At 35.7% G+C, this 22,807-nt stretch overlaps 1 protein-coding gene across 2 annotated transcripts in view; it reads left to right on the forward strand.

The window, feature by feature from the left end:
* NYAP2 (neuronal tyrosine-phosphorylated phosphoinositide-3-kinase adaptor 2) overlaps nucleotides 1–22,807 on the forward strand; it is a 335,042-nt gene that overhangs the window by 301,224 nt on the left and 11,011 nt on the right. Inside the window, exon 8 of one of the 2 annotated variants that reach the window (XM_004033288.4) lies at nucleotides 1,978–7,329. The exons of the other annotated variant lie outside the window; for it this stretch is intronic. Within the exon in view, the coding sequence (XP_004033336.3) occupies nucleotides 1,978–2,205 (228 nt within the window). The 3' untranslated portion in view covers nucleotides 2,206–7,329. Of the gene's footprint in view, nucleotides 1–1,977; nucleotides 7,330–22,807 lie in introns of those variants that run through there. 2 annotated transcript variants of the gene reach the window in all.

The raw sequence follows: 22,807 nt of genomic DNA on the forward strand, positions 1-22,807 counted from the left end.
CAGAGCATAGGTATGGAAAACTACTAGGTATTCATCAGTGTTAGAATAATAAGACTTGGGCAATGGTTTACTGTTTTTAAAATGAATTGACCTTCATTATCCTATTTAAACCTCACACCAAATTTATCAATTCACTCATTCAGATAAAGAAGCCAGGAAGCCCAGTGACCAATGGAAATTTGACACATCAGGATTTAAATCCATGTTTTCTAGGTCTAGGACCTGCCATTTCCCTAAATGATTAGGAATTGTGATTTGATTTAGATTTGTTTACACCAAAACCTACCTGCCTGGTTTTGGACTAGATATATAACTTCCTCATCTATGCATAGGGTGTTGTACTAATCCATGCTCACAGTTCTTTCTAGTTCTGTGTATACATACATTGAGAGGCAGCATAGTGTAGTTGTTAAAAGCATGGGTGTTGGGCATAAACTCTTGGGTTCAAATCTTGACTCTGCCATTTGTTGGCTCTGTAACTTTGGGAGAGTTACCAAATCACTTTAACTCTCATTTTATTCATCACTATGGGTTAATAAATAGTACAACTTCAGGGCATTTTGATGAGGAATAAATGAATTAAACTATGCAAAGTACTTAGAATGAAATCTGCTATAGAGTAAGCATTATGTAAGTATTTGCTCTAATTATCACCCTAAAATTGTAACAGCATGTTCAATGACTTCAAGTGCACCATTTTAATGCTTCAAGTCATACAGTAGATTTGTTTAAACAATTATGTGGAAGCTTCCACAACCTAGCTGAGCTCATGGGCCCAATTTTATTGCTGCCCTTGTGTGACAGACGCAACATGCTAGCTCTGTTCCAAAGAACAGTTACTGGTAGACATGGTGCCACATATACCTGGAAGCAGTGGTTACTTGTCCAGTAATATGTACATATGTGTATGTATGTATCAATATATAGTCCACACCAAGCTTTCTTCTGGTGACCAAACTGACCTCATGAATCCATTTTTCTAAATTTTTGAAGTTGATTAGAATCCTTGTCAGTCTGACTATAGGGACCAATGATTCTAATGTAGACATTTGCTGAAGCATCAAAAACTATAGCAAAAACTTCTTAGCAGAAGAAATATTTAAGCATTTACATTATAAGCATATGGTGTGCACTTAAAATCATTTTGATGAGATGAATTATTAAAAATATTCTACTACATTCTCTTTATAAATAAACCTGTTTAAAAATTATTTCAAGAATAAAAAACGTTCATTAAAATCTTTAAAACATATCACATTCATATTAGACCTCACTGAAAAGTAATTCCAATAATTGAATTTAAAAATATGGGCATAAATAAGACAATGGAGCCAACATAAAGTTACAGGTAAATATCTGGAAAATTGCTTAAAAGTGTAAAAGATTTAATTTTCATATCATGAACTTTCAGAACATATTGAAAAATATTCATGCCCAAATTGTTGTTAACTATCACGTTTACTAATTTAAGTACAAAGTTGGTTTATAGTTTCCATTGTTTTATTTTTGTTTTGTAAGAATTATTTCTTAATTTATCTTAAGAGTTTTTGGACTGGGCATAATAGCTCACATCTGTAATCCCAGCACTTTGGGAGGCTGAGGCGGGAGGATTGCTTGAACCCATGAGTTTGAGACCACACTGGGCAATATAGGGAGACCTCATCTATACCAAAATTTTTTTAAAAAAATTAGCTGGGCATGGTGGTATATGCCTGTAGTCCCAACTACTGGGGAGACTGAGGTGAGAGGATCACTTGAGCCCAGGAGGTTGAGACTGCTGTGAGCTGTGATTGCATCATCATATTCTTAGCCTGGGTGAGGGTGAGACCTTGTCTAAAACAAGACAAAACAAAAAAAGAATTTTAGAAGAGATATAGAAACAGCTGACATTGTTCTAAGAAACTACTAGCACAGTGCAAAAGAAATATGCTTTCATTCCATTTTTTTCTTCTGTATTCACTCTTTCTTTTTTGCTAGGTGGCATGCATGCAGTGGTTTCATGGAGACCATACAATGCTTGAGATGATTGAGAAAAAGCGTTGCTTGTGCAAGGAAATAAAGGCTAGACAGAAAACGGAAAAGGGCCTTTGCAAACAGGATAGCATGCCTATCTTGCCCAGCTGGAAGAAGAATGCAGGTGCCAAGAAGTACAGCCCTCCGCCGTATTCTAAACAGCAAACGGTATTCTGGGATACTGCCATATGAGTGTGTGCAGGATGGTGTGAGCTCCACATTTCTTAATATGAAGAGGGAGGTCGACTCGGTCATATGATAATGAACTGTTACATATCTTTTCTGTGGGAGTGGAATGCCACGGGAAGCTGTGCCTATTCGTGGCAAGTTCAAGATAAAATGCATATGTCCTTGCAATGAAGGCACACTTATTTATCCTGGATTATTTTGAATCCAGAAGATATTAAAATGTAAATATTTTACTAGTTTATGGGTGACATCTGAAATAATACACATTATACGTATATAAATTACAGAAATATCAAGAGTTTACTATATGATATAATTTCGGTATTAACTGGTTTGTTATCTCTTTTATATGTAATCCCTTGATGCCTTTTATTATTAATTTTTGCATTTAAAATGTTTTTTTTCCCTTGCCCACATTTGGTCTCTGTACAAGAGCTCACAACTATAAATCATGTTCAATCACATAATATATGATCTGGTGCTAGTAACGTAGAAGTTGAATATCATATTTGTTAAGAGCATCTGTGCTTTTTAAGTTTCAAGGGTTTGATAGGAAATGAATGCAAACGTGATGCTTAATTTGGACATCCAAGTTACATTGACAACAATATTTTTACTACACTGGCTTTATAAGAATTTCTCTTTAGTATCCTCCGGCAATGGTTAGACTAACCATTAGTCTGACTTAGTAATAACTAAGCAATGGTTAGTCAGACTCCAGAGAAAGTTACTAGGATATATTGGACATCCCAGCAGAAAACATTTCCTTCAGAAATGACTTTAGGGACATGTGTCCTTGCATCATTGATCTGATTGGAGGAGACCAGGGTTCACTGTGACAATGGAAGGAACAAGGAATTAATAGCTCAAGAGCATGACTGCTTTCAAGAAAGTGGGACCAGTGGCATTGTAGCCACCATAATCACTATATTTAAGTAACTTTTCATGTGTATGCTTGTTTCCCCAAGAAAATGAGAAATAAACATTCAACTAGACCAGTTTACATATTTTAATACACTAAATGCCAATCTTTCTAAAAGTTTAGATCCATTAATAAAATATGTATTTCTTGTTAATTTTTTCAAACTGGTTGTCACCACATTTCTGGGTCATAATCTTCTGTATGTGATCATCACACCCATTCTTACTGATTATGACACCATGACCAAAGAATTATGATCATGTTTCATTTTATTTTGTTTCAAGAAAGAGACAGGAAATGCAGGGGATGAGGGATGGGGTGGATTCAATTTTATGTGGTGGTGAAATTTAAGTTAAAAAAATCATATATATCTTTTAAGAAGAACTTGTTAGTTGAATATAAATATTGCCACGAATGAATAAAAAAGAAACTATCGCATATATTTTGTATATTTAAATTACTATTTATGCCTCCTAAAATTGATGGTATGTGGTTCTTTGTTAACAATCAATTTAGTATTATATTTCTGAGAGAAAAGATGTGTTTTTGAAGTTATTGTTATAACAGTTTTTCTTGTAAGGGTATTGACAGCAATAGTTCAGTGCTGCTCAATAAAACCAAATATAACAGGAGTTAGAGAATTTTTGTAATCTATATTGCTACAAACCTAGTAATGCTTTATCAGTAATAGTTTCTTTCAAAAGCCTTTTCAATGTTATAACATGATTTTCTAATGTTTTATAATTAATGTGTATTTTGATGTCCAATTCAAATTCTGAAAAAATAAGGAAAAAGGTAAGTGGGAGCAGTGTATGGTTGGTGTGTCTGTGAGCGTGCGTGCATGTGGATGTGTGTGAGTGTGTGTGTACATGAACGAATACTCAGTGGGAGAACTGTATACATAAAATGCTTACTGAAGTTGCAGGTTCTGCTTGTATAATTGAGGTGGTAGAAAACCGGGACCACAAATGCAGGAAATTACAAAGGGATCTTAAGTAGCTTAAATAAAACCCACCAGCATGTTTCACCAGCTATAGATTATGTTTCAAACCAAATAATCTATGAAGCACAAATCTAAGGGTGATGAAAATGTGTTTAGATAAAATCAGAATGGAAATAAAATGTGTTTATGACCCAAGTTGTTATCCTGATTTAAGTTATTATGACCACATATACTCAAGCCTATCAGTCAGACACAAGATACTAATTCTCAGCATGTCTATGATACGTATATATTCAGGCTCAGTATGGTGATGATTAACCCTCCCTTAAAATTTATATTTAGGGACCCTCTTTCTCTGGGGAGATGCAAGTGTGTTTTTCAGATGCGTATCTTTCCCATATCACTCTGATTTAGGCAGAAAGTTTATTTAATGTTGGCCATTTGCCAAGAAGGAAACAAAAGTACTAAAATGATCTGTGTTGGATTAAACCATTCCCGTTTGTTCTATCAAACTTATGCTAGGGCCAGGTTTCATGCACTCCTTTTTCAAATGCATTATTTTCTGAGGCGGTAACTTGTTTGAAAATTTGACCTTAGGCAACCATTTTCATTTATTTCCGCAAATCTCTACTTAAGTGGAAAGTGACTGAAAGATCTGGAAAAGTGGCTTCACTGAGATTTGACTCAAGAACTGTTATTCTGTGCCTACACTATTGTCCATTGTGGCAATAATCATTCCATGATCAATTTCCTTTTTGTGTAGTGTTTCTCTAAATGGAGAAAAGGAGATCATTAGTATGTAGAGAAAAATAAGCTGACTCTCTGAAAGTAATCAACTGGGATACTTCAATATATTAATTTGGTCAGAATATAGCCTACAGATAGCCAGAACACTATGCCATGATAAAGCTCATATTTCTAGCAGTGCCAAAGAACAAATCATATCATGGCCTGGTTATCAGGTTGAAAGAGCTCATACTTATGAAAAATGGTCCTTTCACAGCAAATTTCATAGAAACAGAATTTTATTGGATGTCACAAGATGCTTTTATATGTGAAACACTCCTTAGCAGAGAAGATATAAATTTCTTTAGAATTGATGAAAAGAAAATATAAAAATCTGCATTTATTTCAATCGCAGAAGCCAGCATCCTCTGAGGTATAAGAGTAGTCTATTACATAAACACCGCCCACATCTCTCCCATGTTTATGCTACTGAAGCAAGCTTGGCGCCAAATGTGATGGATTTGTGTAAATGAAGGTTAATACTCACCCATGTAAAATAATTAGAAAAGTAAAACAAAACGTCCGGAGATTTAAATTTGTAGTTTTAAAGTATTATATATTCAAATACATGCCAATTGTCTGGAGACAACTAGATACAACTTTACTTTCCAAAGTAGTGACAAAATTGTCTTTGAATGCTTTAGAGAATAAAAGAATGTTTTTATTACTACATTTTGTTGGTAGGTCTTGCCTATACATGGAATTTAGTTTGATTCTTTTGAGCAAATCTAGTGACTACGTCAATAAAACTAAAGCCATTGGGTTATTATTTTAACTCATTAAATAAGACATCAACACAATGCATGTACAAATGCAATTTTAATATCACTTCCATGTTAAGACAAGTCAGCTTCCTAAAGTAGAAAAGAGCTTGTAAAATAACTACACTCACATGTGAAATTAAGAAACAATTCCTACGATTTAAGCAGTAAGTTATCCGAGATGAGAGGGAATTCACACTTGCAAAGAAATAGAAGTAGAATAGATAGCAATTCACAATTCATTGTGTCCCAAACTTAAGTGGAAATAAAAGAAAAATGGTACCTATAGCATTTAACATTATGTCACTACATCTTCCATGTATACAAAATAGACAGCTAATTGTAGAATGTGGACCATTTCTTACTAATCCGTTATTTAATAGTTGATTATTGAGCAACTTATGTATCAGGCATTTAAAAATTCTAAAGAACTTGGTGTTAAACATTGAAAAAGATGTTGTCCCACCCTTCAAGGAGCTTAATTATGCAATCATCAATATTTTCAAAATAAAGCCAATTGTTTTTAAGAAGATATACAATTGTGTTTACATATGGCATTCTCTTTTTTCAGATCAAGTGTATAGTCAAGGTAAAATTCTAAACATACTAAACTTATTGTCTGAGTATAGAATATGTTTATGTGTAAGCCTCGATGTGTGCATATATAATATGTACTGCTGTCTATGTAAATCATTAAAAGGGTAACACATTTTGCCACGTTGGACTTGAACATTGTGACTTGGGGTTTGGATGATTTAAAACTCTTTGATATTTGGGTCAATTACATTGCAGCAAAATGTGTGTAATATGGAAAAAATGTCTGATTATATTTCCCTTTAAATATTATGAAGTTTCAAATTTAAGGGGAATTTTTTTAAAGAAATGCTGTTGGATTTATCTCAACCAAACGGGAAAATTCTTTTGAAGTGTTCAATTGTTCCCAAATATAACTGGGTTTGCCCACCCTAAAAGCATCTACATTTACACATGTATACACCCACGTACAGTATACATACTGTATATAATATATATGAAAATGTTTAGTATGCACTTCTTTTGATTGGAACTCCTTAAGTTAACATTTATAGTGTAGCAACTTGTGTAAAGTGCACTGTGATTATAAAAAACAAAGCACAGTAAAGTCACAGGTCTTGTTATCTTGCACTAAAAATGTGTTTACGTATTTAGCAGTTGTATGTTTACTTTCTTGCTCTTTCAGACAATTGAAACAAATAGCTATGAGAAGATGATATAAAAATAATATGTTTTTTAGTGGATAACGGCACTACATTTTTAAAAGACAGGGTTTTTAAAGAAAACCATTTAACATCCATTCCAATATAACATGTTTACCATATCTAAAAATTTGAATGTCATATTGCATTTTTCATAATTCATTAGAAATGTCAGGTATGTGCCTGAAAATTTGTGCAAATAAGCATTAGATAACAGATTTCTCTACTCATGTGTTATTAGCCATTTCTATATATATAATAATATCAACACTGATGTTTTAATGTCTCTTAATTTTTGTACTTGATTTTTTTAGGTAACATGTAATTATAAATGTACTTTGATACTACTGAAGTAACCAGATGTTGTTTGAAAATAAATTGTTTTCTTTAGTGCATTGACAATATTTTACAATACTTTTTGTGATTATTTATTTGTGCTCCCGTGTAATTATAATAAAAGCAATAGTTTAAATTAGTTGACTTTGTCGTTACTGGTATTTATTTATCAAGAAACAAAATAAGAACTTTTTCAAAGAAAAATACAACATTTTTCAATTTCTGCAGTTGACCATGAGATTGCATGTATTGTAGAAGACTGATGCTGGTGAGTATTGAGGGTCTAGACTTTCTAATTTGTTCTGTGAGCCCCCAGTTGCCCTTAATCACTGTTTGGCTTCTCCCTCAAGGTGATCCATTAAGTAAGAGGAACATTGACACTTCTCTTTCTTCCATATGTACCTAATTCCAGTTAAATGATTCAGAGTGTATCTAAGGTGTGCTGGTGGCATGAAAGAGAAAATTCTGGCAATCCTAGACCTGTGTATGTAGACAAGGTATTTATTCGAGGGGTACTACTTAGCACATTCATTTATTCAGTCATACTTTTAGAGTTAACCTGGCTTAAATAAGGAGCAAGTCAGTATGTACAGTGTTGCTAGGATATCAATATCTAAAATGTCATCGAGCATGGTAAATATATGACAAGATTCTGGAGCTCAGTCAGTTTACAAAAAATGCCTGTAAAATAATGCAGAGACTTCTAATAGTTTCTAATGGCTACTTCATCAGCCGCTTACATACTCTCTTTTATATCCAATCTCAACATAATTAATTATAACGTCATAATTTCTCACCAATTATTTCCATGTTCATTTCATAAAAAGAAAGAAATTTATTATCACTGTTTTGTCCCACCCTTCCAGCTACTCAAATGCTCAGTGTGCTACTCTATCTTTTGTTTGAACAAAAACTAACCTATCACCACCCCACCACCATCAGCAGTCCAACCTTTCATCCATCTCAGCCCATGAAAAAAAAGCTCCCCAATATTTGAAATTATTGGTTTCTTCCATTCTCCCCACCGCCATTACGACTCATTTTTTCCATCTCTGTGATCTCAGATTCTAATTAAATTATGTTGACACAATGATGTGAATGACTGATAAAAGAATGTTCATCCTATAGTGATTTGTATTTGAGAAGATTCTTACTAACATGCATGAGTGAATATTAGAATGTCGGGCAATGTAACAAACCAGGAGATCGGAAGAAAATAACTTTAGAGAAAATTTTGCATATCATCTCACCTCATGTCTTGTAGAGTGGTGGTTCTCTCAAACCTTGCTGTGCAAAAAAAAAAAAAACAACAACAACAACAACAAAAAACTCACTTAGTTCTTAAAAACTCCCAATGTCCAGAAGGCTGCCTAGAGCAGTACACAGGTGCTGGCAGTTTTAAAAAAATCTAGATCAGTCCAATATGGAATCAAATTTGAGTATTAAAGCAAACTTCTCAAACTTGAATGTACTTCTCAAACTTGAATGTACATGCTTATCACCTGAGGATCTTGTTGGCATACAGATTCTGATTTAGAAGAGTTTGAGAGTTGGAATCTGAAGCAAGATCTCAGGAGATGCTGATGCTGCCTGTCCATAGATCACCCGTTGAGCAGCAACCCCTTGGCAACTCGCTTCTCTGCCTATACTTAGGGAGCCTTTGGTAGCCATTGCCTAGAGCACTGCCACTCACAGCCTACTTCAGAGACCAACAGCACAGCATTATCTTGGGACTTGTTAAAATGAAAAACCTTCACCTTTATGCCAGATAGAACTTTAGGGCTGAGGCTCATGGATCCTGTTTCAGCAAGCCATACAGGTGATTCTTATGCCCAGCAAAGTTTGAGATGCATTGTCTTAGACCAATGTGGCTTTCAGTCATGGCAACACATTACATTCTTGGGAGATTTTTATTTAATGCCAATATCTGGGCCCCTCTATCAGAGATTATGATTTTATTAGTCTGGGGTTAGGGCTAGACAACTTTTTCTTCTTTTTCTCCTCCACCTTTTTCTCGTTTCTTCCTTCTTTCTCAGAATCCCCTAGGGGATTAGAATATGAAGTTGGTACCGAGAAAGCTATATTAGAGAATCAACTCTGTCCCATACATTGGAAATTGTATCATTTCCCCCAGAAATAACATTTCATCCACAGGGCCAAACTCAAGAATGCACCACCTCATAACCCTCCTCATCAAAATGACTTTCAGGTACTTCAGGGTAAAGAGTGGTGTGAAAAAAAAGTCCCAGCTTTTGGTTAAATCAACTCCTTGTGATTGGTACCCATCTCCCATTTTAGGAGGCCAATATTTTTCATGAGATCGGGCTTATATTAAAATTATTCTACATATTGCTTAGAAATTAGTGTCAAGGGCTCTGAATTGTTGATAATAGTATTAGGATTGTGTCATGTTTTTCCCCAGTTGGAATTAATGTACACCCTTCAAACACCCTCCCCCACTACCTTGATACACAGTATTGTGCTCGGGTTTTCATTACAATGCCATCTGTCTTATAATAGTTATTTCTTTGGGAATTTGTCTTCTCTATTTACATGGTGAGTTCCAGAAAGAGAAGCTACATTTATTTGCTATAAATCTTGTATTCTACAAAGTGCCTGGCCAATTGCTCTGCACTTAAAACTATTAGAAAATGTTCATTTATTTAATTTATGTATTTATTCAATAAATACTAACTGAAGTCCACCTGTATACCAAGCACTGTTCTGGACATAAAAGGTCAAACTCAGTATACTGGTAAAGCTTTGATGCTAGTTGATTTATATATTCTTTTGAGGTTATATTTTCTGCTCTTCTCTCTCATTATATGAAACAAATATTGGGTGAGATCCTGCGACACTTTATACACCAGAATTGTTATATATACATGTGAGTATTATTTAGGAAGTTTTATATCTATATATTTATTTAAACCCCGCTTTTTATCCAAATAAAGCAATTGTAATTAATGTGCAAATATAGCAAGGTGACATACATTAGAAATGTGTGAGAATTTTAACAAGAATGAAACACAAGTTAGAGCATGAGATAAAACCAATCAGGAATAATTTTAGTTCACAAAATGCATACAATGATACCCTAAGTGTCACTACTTATGGGTTTATAATTCATTATAATAGTAAGACTAATAATATCAATAGTAAGACCGCTACAATTTATTTCTTACTTTATGCAAAACACTGAACTAAGTTTTTAAGACATCTTTTCAAATTCTTACCTCAACCCTGTGAATATGTTCATTTTCTGGGTAAAGATGCTGAGGTTTAGAAAACTTTCCCAAACTAATACACAATAGTAATTGATTGTAGAAATTCAAACCAGGCTTATCCGAATCAAAAACCAAACCAATGTAACATAGACTCTCATTTAAATTAATTTTTATTAGTTTGCTATTCATCATATACAGATACTCAAAGACATTTTAATCACTATGCAGTTCCATGTAGCCTGAATGGAAGTGACCCATCTAACTTAGGTATATATACTTGTCACTAAAAAAGCAATATTTTTCTCTACGATACAATGAACTTCATAGGTACTACAGATCAGTGTAGGGGACTCTATGCTTGCTAAAATATTAGTCCTTAATAATTTCTTATCGATCTTCTAGCTGGTTTCAATGAAGAACAAATCAGTTTGCTAGGGTGAAATAGTAAGCTGGCTTTTAAATTGATTCTGCTTGTTGATTTTCCTTAGGGTAACTATTGCTGCCTTCTGGAGGTATTTGGTTTTAAAGAATGCATTAATCTAAATTTTTTTGTCTTTCTTTGTGAATATACCATATGATATCACATTTATTAAGGAAAGGGGAAAAAGAAAGAGAGAGACTTGGTAGTAAGTTAAAATGTCCCATCCCACTGGGCACTTGTGCCTCAATGCTCTAGCAATATTTTCTCACAAGGGTCCTTGAAAGGTGTTACTCATAACACTTCAATATAAAAAAAAATCAACACTTTTTTATTTTAACAGTTAAGAATTTTTTACATAAATATAAAGCTAACATATTAAACTACTTTATTTCATTCACTGAATAAATATTTCTTGAATACTTGTTGTAATACCAGCCATGGTGATCAGTGATCAGGCTATGGTCATGAATAAAAGACGGCAACCTCACTTATCTTTGAGCTTATATAATGGACATAATTATTTATATCAATGTTGAAGCTGGTAGCATCAACTTAACCCAACCTTCACCTTAAGGACTATAAGGTATGATGTTCAAGTGCTACTCAGATGTGGCAAAACTCATAAGTATTCAAACGGCTGCAAGGAGCTTGCTCTGAGACTAGAAGATTATACACTGCTAGTAGAGGCATTATTTTGCCCATTCTCCTCATTCCCTTGGGGTTTGACACCTGTTTGTCAGAGGTTACACATACAGACTTACTGCTTCCTTGGTAAACATATGCTTTTCCTTTACAATAGGAAGACTATGAAGAAAATGACACAGAGGCCTGAAACCACTTTAGAGATCATTAGATAGCCATGAATATAATTCTCTCAAAATGGTCTGCTTGCCTGAGGATCCTCTAGACTTTTTCTGAGACTAGAATTCACATGTTTGTTCCACTCTAAAATTTTCTTGACTTCTCATAGCCTTCAAATGCCAATTACATTGTCCAAGTTCCAAACCATCCCGCTGTTGTTTACTGAAACCTATCAACCCAGTATCTTACATATAAGTCCCTAGAAACCCCTGCCTCCTCCCAGACTCCAGGATCACTCTTCAAAGGTCTCAAATTCAAATGATTGTATGCAAGAGAGGCAAGTTTCTGTCATCAAATATTGCAACAGGCAATAAGCAAGGTAGAGATTGAAAAACTGGAAGATGAGGAGAGGGTAGCCTGCAATACAAACTTCAACATGAGGGTATGAAGTTTGCCGGGGAAAGACACAAGGGTAGGGATGTTATGAAGCTAAAAAATAAGATTATCTAGTTCTGGAAAATGTAATTCATATCAAATATTGTTGGGTGGAATCTTTGAAAGAAGTTTACATCATTTTTATTTGAATGTGTAGACTGTTTTCAAATAAATATATGGATTTTGTATAATACACCACTGAAGAACTTCATCAGAGTGGTTTGGAAAGGAAAGTAAGACAAGTCAAGACATAAAAATGAAGAAAAATTAGTACAAGGAAATAGTAAGGCCAAAAATTGATTGGCCACCTTATTTTCTGATGACTTCTCATAGTTTTTTCTTTCTGCTTTATCAATTCATCATTCACTAGATCTAAGAAGGTGAGATGGGATACAAACAATGAATAGTCAACTATGCAAATACTTGAGGGAATATTTTAGATATCTGGGGAATTGTAAAGTTTCTGAGATAAAGTACACTTGATGTGTTGGGGAACCATACAGGTCATCACAAAGATGAGGTCAGGGAGAGAGGCAGGGGCCAGATTATGTAGGCACTGTGGAGTTTATATACAGGCACTGGGGAAAACATTTTACTTATCTATAAAAACCAAAGCCATAGGTGAAGTTTAAGAGTTTATGGATCTACTAAAGAGGATATTCATTACCCCTCCCTTAACTGATCAACACATTTATTAATAAGTGTGGGAAGAAGACCAAGAATCACCAAACATTTGATGAAAACTAACAGTATGAATAAAAGGAAATTAAATAAAATAGGTAAGTAAAGGAAAAGATGTTTAATAAATTACAGTTAGATTGATTGCCAGAAGTGGGTTGAATGTGAAACTAATGAAGCTTAAATTTAATGGTCACACACATGTTAAAACTACTCTAAGATAAGGGGAGAGACCCTACTAATGTGTTCGTGTGTGGTCATATGATTTGGTAAAATTTGTAAAAGTAGGGCTATTTTGACTATGGTCAGTTGAGAGTGATACGTTTTTCTACTCTAAATTACTTTCCATCCTACTTCTTGTTTTGGGGGCTCTGGAATGGCTATGGGAATTTTGGGGATTTGGCTAAGAAGAACTTGGATTGGATATACATTTACTTTAGCAGGGTATTTTCATGTGGCTCACATAATTCATAATTTCATATTTTATTTTTTGGTTAAAAACATCTCTCTTCCATCTATATAAGCTTCAGTCCTCATAAAATTTGGAGTTGCCTCTCATTCTCATAGATATTCATAGATATCCAAAGGGATATAATTTCCATAAGCTAAAACAAACTGCAAAGGGAAAAATAAATCAGAAAAAATAAAACTCATAAAATATGGACTACTTCAGCTGCTTGCCCTTCCCTCATCCCTTCAAACAAAAGAAAACAAACAAGAGAATATGTATAGTTAAAAGAGTAGAGCCATTTTACCAACCATTTCAGGGAAATATGATTTGGATATCTAGGAAACCCTTAGGTCCAAAGGCTATATTAAGCATCTTGTATACATCACCAAAATAGTCTCATTTCCCGAATATGCTCATTTCCTTTACCATATGATTACTGCAATATTTATGAGAATTGATGAAATTAATCTACTTGGAAAGTTAAGCACATATATTCACATAGAAATGACTAGGTAAGAAAGAGAGTTAAATATAACTTAAAATGATCAGTGTACACCTCCTCAGCTCCAAAAGTTGCCCTTCGTTGCCTGCTGTATGAAAACCTAGCTGGGCCCTTTACATTAGTTTTTCTATATAGCTGGTATGATGTTAAGCTTTGTAAGCAGAGGGTGATGGAGCGACACTGCAGGAAGAAGGTCCTCTCTTCCTGGTTCTTTTTATCACCTACTTCTTACTCTTATTGTGCAGCTGCCAGCAGGATGTTTATGAGTCATTTGTAGTGTGCACCTCCATCTTATTTCAATGGAACCCCAAAGAGATATTTTTTGCTTTTTTAGGGACTATGAACCAGGTGTGTCCCAGGGAACCTAGAAAACATCTCTGCCATCCAGTTGGTCACAACCACATTTGTCTCCTGAAGTTGGATTCCTGCCTTGAGGAAGGGACTCTCACCTTCCACATATGTATTTCTCTTTTGAGCAATCTCCCCCAACCCTAGGGAAATGTTTAGGATTCTCTTTACTGCTTTTTAGATTTTCTCTATTAGAGTTAATAGTTCTTTACTTCAAATTTTTCCCATTCAAATTACTGTGTAGTTTTTGCCTCCTAGTTGAATTCTGACCGATACACTTTTTATTTTCTTTACTATTATCATTGTGCTTTTCATTTTTGTAAACAGTTTTATAAACTATTTCTACTATCCCCATAATATAAATTTGCATTTTGTAAATCTTATAGTCACTTTACTATTGATGACAGCAAAGCACTGAAACTTGTGATAAACTTTTTAAGCCAAAATAAATATTGGTTGATTTTGGTCCTACTTACTTGTTAGATGTCTTAATACATCCTGTATATATTTTATTGGGGTATTCTTAATCTTTTGCTTTTAAATAAAAGACATTTGAAATTTGGCAAGTTCTCCAATTTTATTCCGCTCACTTTCAAGATTTTTGTTAATATTAAATAAAATTAAATTTAATGCATTTGATACTTTATAAAACTGAACACAGGTAAGAGAGTTGGTCTTGAGGTGGAAAAATGGCCTTATATCATCTGAAGTTGGAAAGAAAGAGCAAAGGGTAAAGATATGAAGAATTTTGTTGAGAATGAGGCAGAATATTAGGTGAGTTTCTGTTCTATGTTCTTAATTATCCCCAAACAGAAAGATACAAGGTCGTCTGCTATCCAGAAAAGGTAGAAGACTTGATGAGAATGAGCACAACAAAGAGGGAGATGGCTATGGTTAAATAAAATATTTTCCAGTCTTCCTAAGAATGCTGTTTGTACCAGGATGCTGTTCTATAGTGTCCCTCAGCCCTCAGGGTGGGGCTGGTTAGGGAGAGCAGACTGCAGGACTGATCTGCTAGATGGTTATTACAATGGCTGAGTAGCAGTAGTTTAGACCTGAAAGAGATCAGAGACTAATTCTTTTTTAAAATTCATTTTTTCTCTTCTCTCTGTATATATCACTGAATTGCATTTCCAGAATCATACTTGGATGTGGCCCTTGACTGAATTTAAAATGTGAATAGAGAAGATGAGCATCCATGCCAGCCCAGGCTATGGAAGCGACTTAGATGTGCTCTGTGGTGACTTTGACCTCTCCAAGCTGACTAGGGTGGGCTCCCTCAACTCCCACACTAGGCAACTTAGGAAGCTGCATGCTGAAGATGGCATAGTGTCCTTCCACTAGTTTCTCCATCAGTATATAAAACTGAGTTACCTCTTCCCCATCTGTGCACATTTATTTCACTTGGACCTACCCTGGACTTTTACAGAAAGGGAAAATAATCTATTATATTGACTTGTTACATGTGTGAATCTATTTGTTGTACCATTGTCAGCCCAGGCTGCTACAAGATAACATAGACTGGGTGGCTTAAATAACAGAAATCTATTCCTCACCATTCTAGAGGCTGGGAAGTCCAAGATCAAAGCTGCCTGCTGATTCAGCTCCTGGTGAGGATCCTCTTTCTTGTTATACCTTCAGAAGGTGGAGAGGAAGGGAGAGGAAGCCAGCTCTCTAGTGTTTCTTTTAATAAGGGCACTTGTCCTGTTATGAAGGCCCCACCCTCATGATCTAGTTTTCTCCCAAAGGCCCTATCACCAAATTCCATTGCATTGGGAACTAGGGTCTCAGCACATACATTTTAGAGGGACACAAATATTCAGTTCATAGCTACCGTTCAACCCCCACCCTAACAAATATAACTTGTTAGGGCTTGGTCCATAGGAGGCAGTAATATGGTAAAAGAGCTAAATATGTATTGTTTCCATTTTTCTATGAGAAATAACATTGTTTTCTGTCATTTTACATTATAAATGGTTATAGCAGATAAAAATGTATGAATGAATAAGTAATAAATTAGAGTAGAGTTTGTATTCTTCTGGAGAAAAGGCTCCATGATGATACCAAGAACTATACAATTATTGTTCTTTCTTATAAAATAAAATATTGTAAATAATTTACTACTTATAATGCATAAATACAGAATGTGAAAGTTAGCTGTTCTGATACCGTCTGGGTTTAAGCATATTATTTTCTAAAATATCAAATAGTATAATTACATTAATACAATGCATAAAACTTATTTTCCAGTGTAATGTTTCTCTCTGTGCAAGGGGCGTCCAATAACTTTTTGGCCTCTCTCTCACTTGCCTTCTCTATTCTTCCCTAGGGAAGGAGGAATCACATCATTTTTGGTTTGGGACAAAAACCTGGCTCAAATGTGTTCTGTGTCTCACAGAGGGCATGCATTTTGATCTGCTTCTATTCCAGAATATACATTTTTTTCAGCACCACACCACATCTATTCCAAAACTGACCACATACTTGGAAGTAAAGCACTCCTCAGCAAATGCAAAAGAACAGAAATTATAACAAACTGTCTCTCAGACCACAATGCAATCAAACTAGAACTCAGGATTAAGAAACTCACTCAAATCCGCTCAACTACATGGAAACTGAACAACCTGCTCCTGAATGACTACTGGGTACATAACTAAATGAAGGCAGAAATAAAGATGTTCTTTGAAACCAACGAGAACAAAGACACAACATACCAGAATCTCTGGGACACATTCAAAGCAGTGTGTAAAGGGAAATTTATAGCACTAAATGCCCACAAGAGAAAGCAGGAAAGATCCAAAATTGACACCCTAACATCACAATTAAGAGAACTAGAAAAGCAAGAGCAAACACATTCAAAAGCTAGCAGAAGGCAAGAAATAACTAAAATCAGAGCAGAACTGAAGGAAATAGAGACACAAAAAACCTTTCAAAAAATTAATGAATCCAGGAGCTGGTTTTTTGTAAAGATCAACAAAATTGATAGACTACTAGCAAGACTAATGAAAAAAAGAGAGAAGAATCAAATAGATGCAATAAAAAATGATAAAGGGGATATCACCACTGATCCCACAGAAATACAAACTACCATCAGAGAATACTACAAACACCTCTATGCAAATGAACTAGAAAATCTAGAAGAAATGGATAAATTCCTCGACACATACACCCTCCCAAGACTAAACCAGGAAAAGTTGAATCTCTGAATAGACCAATAACAGGCTCTGAAATTGTGGCAATAATCAATAGCTTACCAACCAAAAAAAGTCCAGGACCAGATGGATTCACAGCCGAATTCTACCAGAGGTACAAGGAGGAACTGGTACCATTCCTTCTGAAACTATTCCAATCAATAGAAAAAGAGGGAATCCTCCCTAACTCATTTTGTGAGGCCAGCATCATCCTGATACCAAAGCCTGGCAGGGACACAACAAAAAAAGAGAATTTTAGACCAATATCCTTGATGAACATTGATGCAAAAATCCTCAATAAAATACTGGCGAACCGAATCCAGCAGCACATCAAAAAGCTTATCCACCATGATCAAGTGGGCTTCATCCCTGATATGCAAGGCTGGTTCAACATATGCAAATCAATAAATGTAATCCAGCATATAAACGGAACAAAAGACAAAAACCACATGATTATCTCAATAGATTCAGAAAAGGCCTTTGACAAAATTCAACAACCTTCATGCTAAAAACTCTCAATAAATTAGGTATTGATGCGATGTATCTCAAAATAATAAGAGCTATCTATGACAAACCCACAGCCAATATCATACTGAGTGGGCAAAAACTGGAAGCATTCCCTTTGAAAACTGGCACAAGACAGGGATGCCCTCTCTCACCACTCCTATTCAACATAGTGTTGGAAGTTCTGGCCAGGGCAATTAGGCAGGAGAAGGAAATAAAGGGTATTCAATTAGGAAAAGAGGAAGTCAAATTGTCCCTGTTTGCAGATGACATGATTGTATATCTAGAAAACCTCATTGTCTCAGCCCAAAATCTCCTTAAGCTGATAAGCAACTTCAGCAAAGTCTCAGGATACAAAATCAATGAACAAAAATCACAAGCATTCTTATACACCAATAACAGACAAACAGAGAGCCAAATCATGAGTGAACTCCCATTCACAATTGCTTCAAAGAGAATAGAATACCTAGGAATCCAACTTACAAGGGATGTGAAGGACCTCTTCAAGGAGAACTACAAACCACTGCTCAATGAAATAAAAGAGGATAAAAACAAATGGAAGAACATTCCATGCTCATGGGTAGGAAGAATCAATACCATGAAAATGGCCATACTGCCCAAGGTAATTTATAGATTCAATGCCATCCCCATCAAGCTACCAATGACTTTCTTCACAGAATTGGAAAAAACTACTTTAAAGTTCATATGGCACCAAAAATGAGCCCGCATCGCCAAGTCAATCCTAAGCCAAAAGAACAAAGCTGGAGGCATCACGCTACCTGACTTCAAACTACACTACAAGTCTACAGTAAGCAAAACAGCATGGTACTGGTACCAAAACACAGATATAGATCAATGGAACAGAACAGAGCCCTCAGAAATAATGCTGCGTATCTACAACCATCTGATTGTTGACAAACCTGACAGAAACAAGAAATGGGGAAAGGATTCCCTATTTAATAAATGGTGCTGGAAAAACTGGCTAGCCATATGTAGAAAGCTGAAACTGGATCCCTTCCTTACACCTTATACAAAAATTAATTCAAGATGGATTAAAGACTTAAATGTTAGACCTAAAACCATAAAAACCCTAGAAGAAAACCTAGGCATTACCATTCAGGACATAGGCATGGGCAAGGACTTCATGTCTAAAACACCAAAAGCAATGGCAACCAAAGCCAAAATTGACAAATGGGATCTAATTAAACTAAAGAGCTTCTGCACAGCAAAAGAAACTACCATCAGAGTGAACAGGCAACCTACAAAATGGGAGAAAATTTTCACAACCTAGTCATCTGACAAAGGGCTAATATCCAGAATCTACAATGAACTCAAACAAATTTACAAGAAAAAATCAAAGAACCCCATTAAAAAGCGGGCAAAGGATATGAACAGACACTTCTCAAAAGAAGACATTTATGCAGACAAAAAACACATGAAAAAATGCTCATCATCACTGGCCATCAGAGAAATGCAAATCAAAACCACAATGTGATACCATCTCACACCAGTTAGAATGGTGATCATTAAAAAGTCAGGAAACAACAGGTGCTGGAGAGGACGTGGAGAAATAGGAACACTTTTACACTGTTGGTGGGAGTGTAAACTAGTTCAACCATTGTGGAAGTCGGTGTGACGATTCCTCAGGGATCTAGAACTACAAACACCATTTTATCCAGCCATCCCATTACTCGGTATATAGCCAAAGGATTATAAATCATGCTGCTGTAAAGACACATGCACACGTATGTTTATTACGGCACTATTCACAATAGCAAAGACTTGGAACCAATGCAAATGTCCAACAACGATAGACTGGATTAAGAAAATGTGGCACATATACACCATGGAATACTATGCAGCCATAAAAATGATGAGTTCATGTCCTTTGTAGGGACATGGATGTAACTGGAAACCATTCTCAGCAAACTATCACAAGGACAAAAAACCAAACACTGCATGTTCTCACTCATAGGTGGGTATTGAACAATGAGAACACGTGGACATAGGAAGGGGAACATCACACTCCGGGGATTGTTGTGGGATGGGGGGAGGGGGAAGGGATAGCATTAGGAGATATACCTAATGCTAAATGACGAGTTAATGGGTGCAGCACACCAACATGGCACATGTATACATATGTAACAAACCTGCACATTGTGCACATGTACTCTAAAACTTAAAGTATAATAATAATAAAATTAGAAAAAAAGAAGAAAGTCAGTGAACCTAGCAGCAGACATTTGGCCTTGGTAATATATTGTCATCTCATAGTTCATGACTTTGAAAAGAGGCAAATTGTTAAAGATGAATTAAGGTTTAATACATATTCAATAGATCAATTTTTTTCTCTGTTTCACAAACCTTATTCCTTCTAGGAAAAAAAATGGTTGGAAACATGTTTGTGCGTATTCTAGATCAGGCAGCCAGAAATAGTATGTAATACATTGATATATAGTATTCCCTCGGAAAAAATAAAACTGGGAGAGGAACCTTCCTGGTCCCAAGTGTCCACATGGCAGGGAAAGACTGAAGCTGAGTATCCCATCTGTACCCAAAGCAGATCCTCTCCCATTTGCTCTACTCTCTCCCCCTCCCTACTGTCTTCCTAAGCCCCACTTCATTCAGTGATATTACCAGCTTGACATCTGTTTGAACTCTGTTTCTGGTACTGTGCTAGTTTTCCCTCATGGTGGTGTGCATTCTGGGAATTAATAAACAAACAGTGATTACAGACTTGCTTCATGGGACTTGGTTTTATGAGGATCAAGGATGGACTATTCTCAAGAACAATATCCACACATTAGCCATTGAGTGCCAATAATGTAAATATATCAGTGCTTTCCAAATTTCCACAGACTCAGCCCTCCAGAAGCAGACACTGAGACAGAATTTGGGATGCAAGGTCTTTGTCTGCGATCAGCAAATGTGAAGGGAAAGGTGAAGAACAGCACTCAGCCAAGGATGAAGCTGAACAGTGATGGAGGCCCCACAAAGTCTTGGCCAGCCTTTCAAGAGGCCCTGAAGGGAGCTCTGGAGCTCTGAAAGAATCTATATTGGGTCCAAATGGTCTGTTTTTTACACTTCTCAGCTCCGGAAATAGCTGTAGAAACAGCCCTGGGGAGTGCATAGCTGGAGCCAACAGCTTCCCTCACTCTCTGCAGCTGGGCTGCAGTCTGCTTGAACGGGACCTGAGTGGCACCACCTTCACTCCACCATACACATTAATCTAAAATTTCAACATCCAACAAGATTCTGTATCAAACTTGATGAGTTGACTCTAACATTCATCTAGATTTAAAAATGTGTGAGAATAGGCAATACAAAATTGAAAATGAACAAATGGGGAGAAATTGGCCTGATAGGTTTTAAAACACTCTATGAAAGTCCAATAATTAAAATTATGTCATATTGACACAAAAAAAGAGTAGGGGAGGTAAAAATAACAGAATAGAGGTCAGAGAGAGCAAAGTATATTATATCTATATCTATATGTGTGTATGTGTGTGCGTATATATATATATATATGGAGTAAACATAGAATGCATGTGGCATGTCAAGTCAGCAGGGAAAAAAGATTACTCGACAAATAGTGGGAATAGTTGCTTATTCATTCAAACAAAAATTCATTTTGGTCTCTACTTTATTAAAATAAATTCCAGTTACATTGAGGAATAAAGATAAAATACCCCTCAAAACTATAATGGCATTTTATAAATAATTTAAGTCATAATAGAATGTAATACATTTTATAATGCTTTGCTGAGTGGGGAAAGAGTTCTTACATGCAACAAATTTCAAATTCCATATATATCAAGAAACTGATAAATTTACTCTATGAAAGTAAAAACTATGTGCAATGAAATACACACAAATCAAATGAAAAGGCAAAAGTTAGTCCAGAAAAAAATTGCAAAATTTACAACATACCCAAAGTAAAAACGTGTAACACATAAGAGTCCCTAAATATCCATGTGAAAAAGCAAAATAATAGAAACATGCAATTCAGAGTAGACCCGAATAGCTAATACACAAAATATAGTCAAATCAATAACCAGAAAATGCAAGCTAAACAACACTGGTAGATATTTCTAGATTATCAGATCCTGCACAAATTAACATGATTGATAGGTCATATCTAATATTGGCTACACTATGAGTTAATGCGTATTCTCATGACCATTTCTTTCTTTTTTTTTTTTTTTGTTTTTTAGAGACAGGGTGTCACTCTGTGACCTAGGCTGGAGTGCAGTGACATGATCATGGCTCACTGCAGCCTCAGCCTCTTGTGTTCAAACGATCCTCCCATCTCAGCCTCCCAAGTAGCTGGGACCACAGGTGTGTGCCACTATACCTGACTAAATTTTTTGTTTTAAATTTTTGGTAGAGATAGGGTCTCTCTATATTGCCCATGCATGGACCATTTCTAATAGAATAAATTGCTACAACCTTTTATTTTTTATTTTTATTTTTGTATATTTTTTAAGATGGAGTCTCACTCTGTTGCCTAGGCTGGAGTGCAGTGACACGATCTCAGCTCACGGCAACCTCCACCTCCCAGATTCAAGCGATTTGATTCTCCTGTCTCAGCCTTCTGAGTAGCTGGGATTACAGGCACCCGCCACGATGCCTGGCTAATTTTTGTACTTTTAGTAGAGATGGGATTTCACCATGTTGGCCAGGCTGATCTCCAACTCCTGACCTCAAGTGATCCACCGGCCTCAGCCTCCCAAAGTGCTGGGATTGCAGGTGTGAACAACCACGTGTGGCCACTACAACCTTTTTAGAGGACAGTTTGGCAGTATTTGTCAAGATTGCCTATATAAGAATCTGCCTGTGGGTATAAAATTGTACAATATAAATATAAATGGGTGTATTGCCATTATTTTGTATTCGTGAACAACTGGAAGCAATAATTCTATTACGAAAATGATTAAACTAGCCCACAATACCGATTGTATATCAGTACTGGGTATGAGTTGAGAAGTATTTGAGTATGTCGCAGTAGTAGACAACTCCAAAATCTCAGTGGCTTAAAACAAAAGGTGATGTCTTGCTCACACA

This window comes from Gorilla gorilla, chromosome 11 (genome assembly GCF_029281585.2).
Source record: "Gorilla gorilla gorilla isolate KB3781 chromosome 11, NHGRI_mGorGor1-v2.1_pri, whole genome shotgun sequence".
NCBI lineage: Eukaryota > Metazoa > Chordata > Mammalia > Primates > Hominidae > Gorilla > Gorilla gorilla.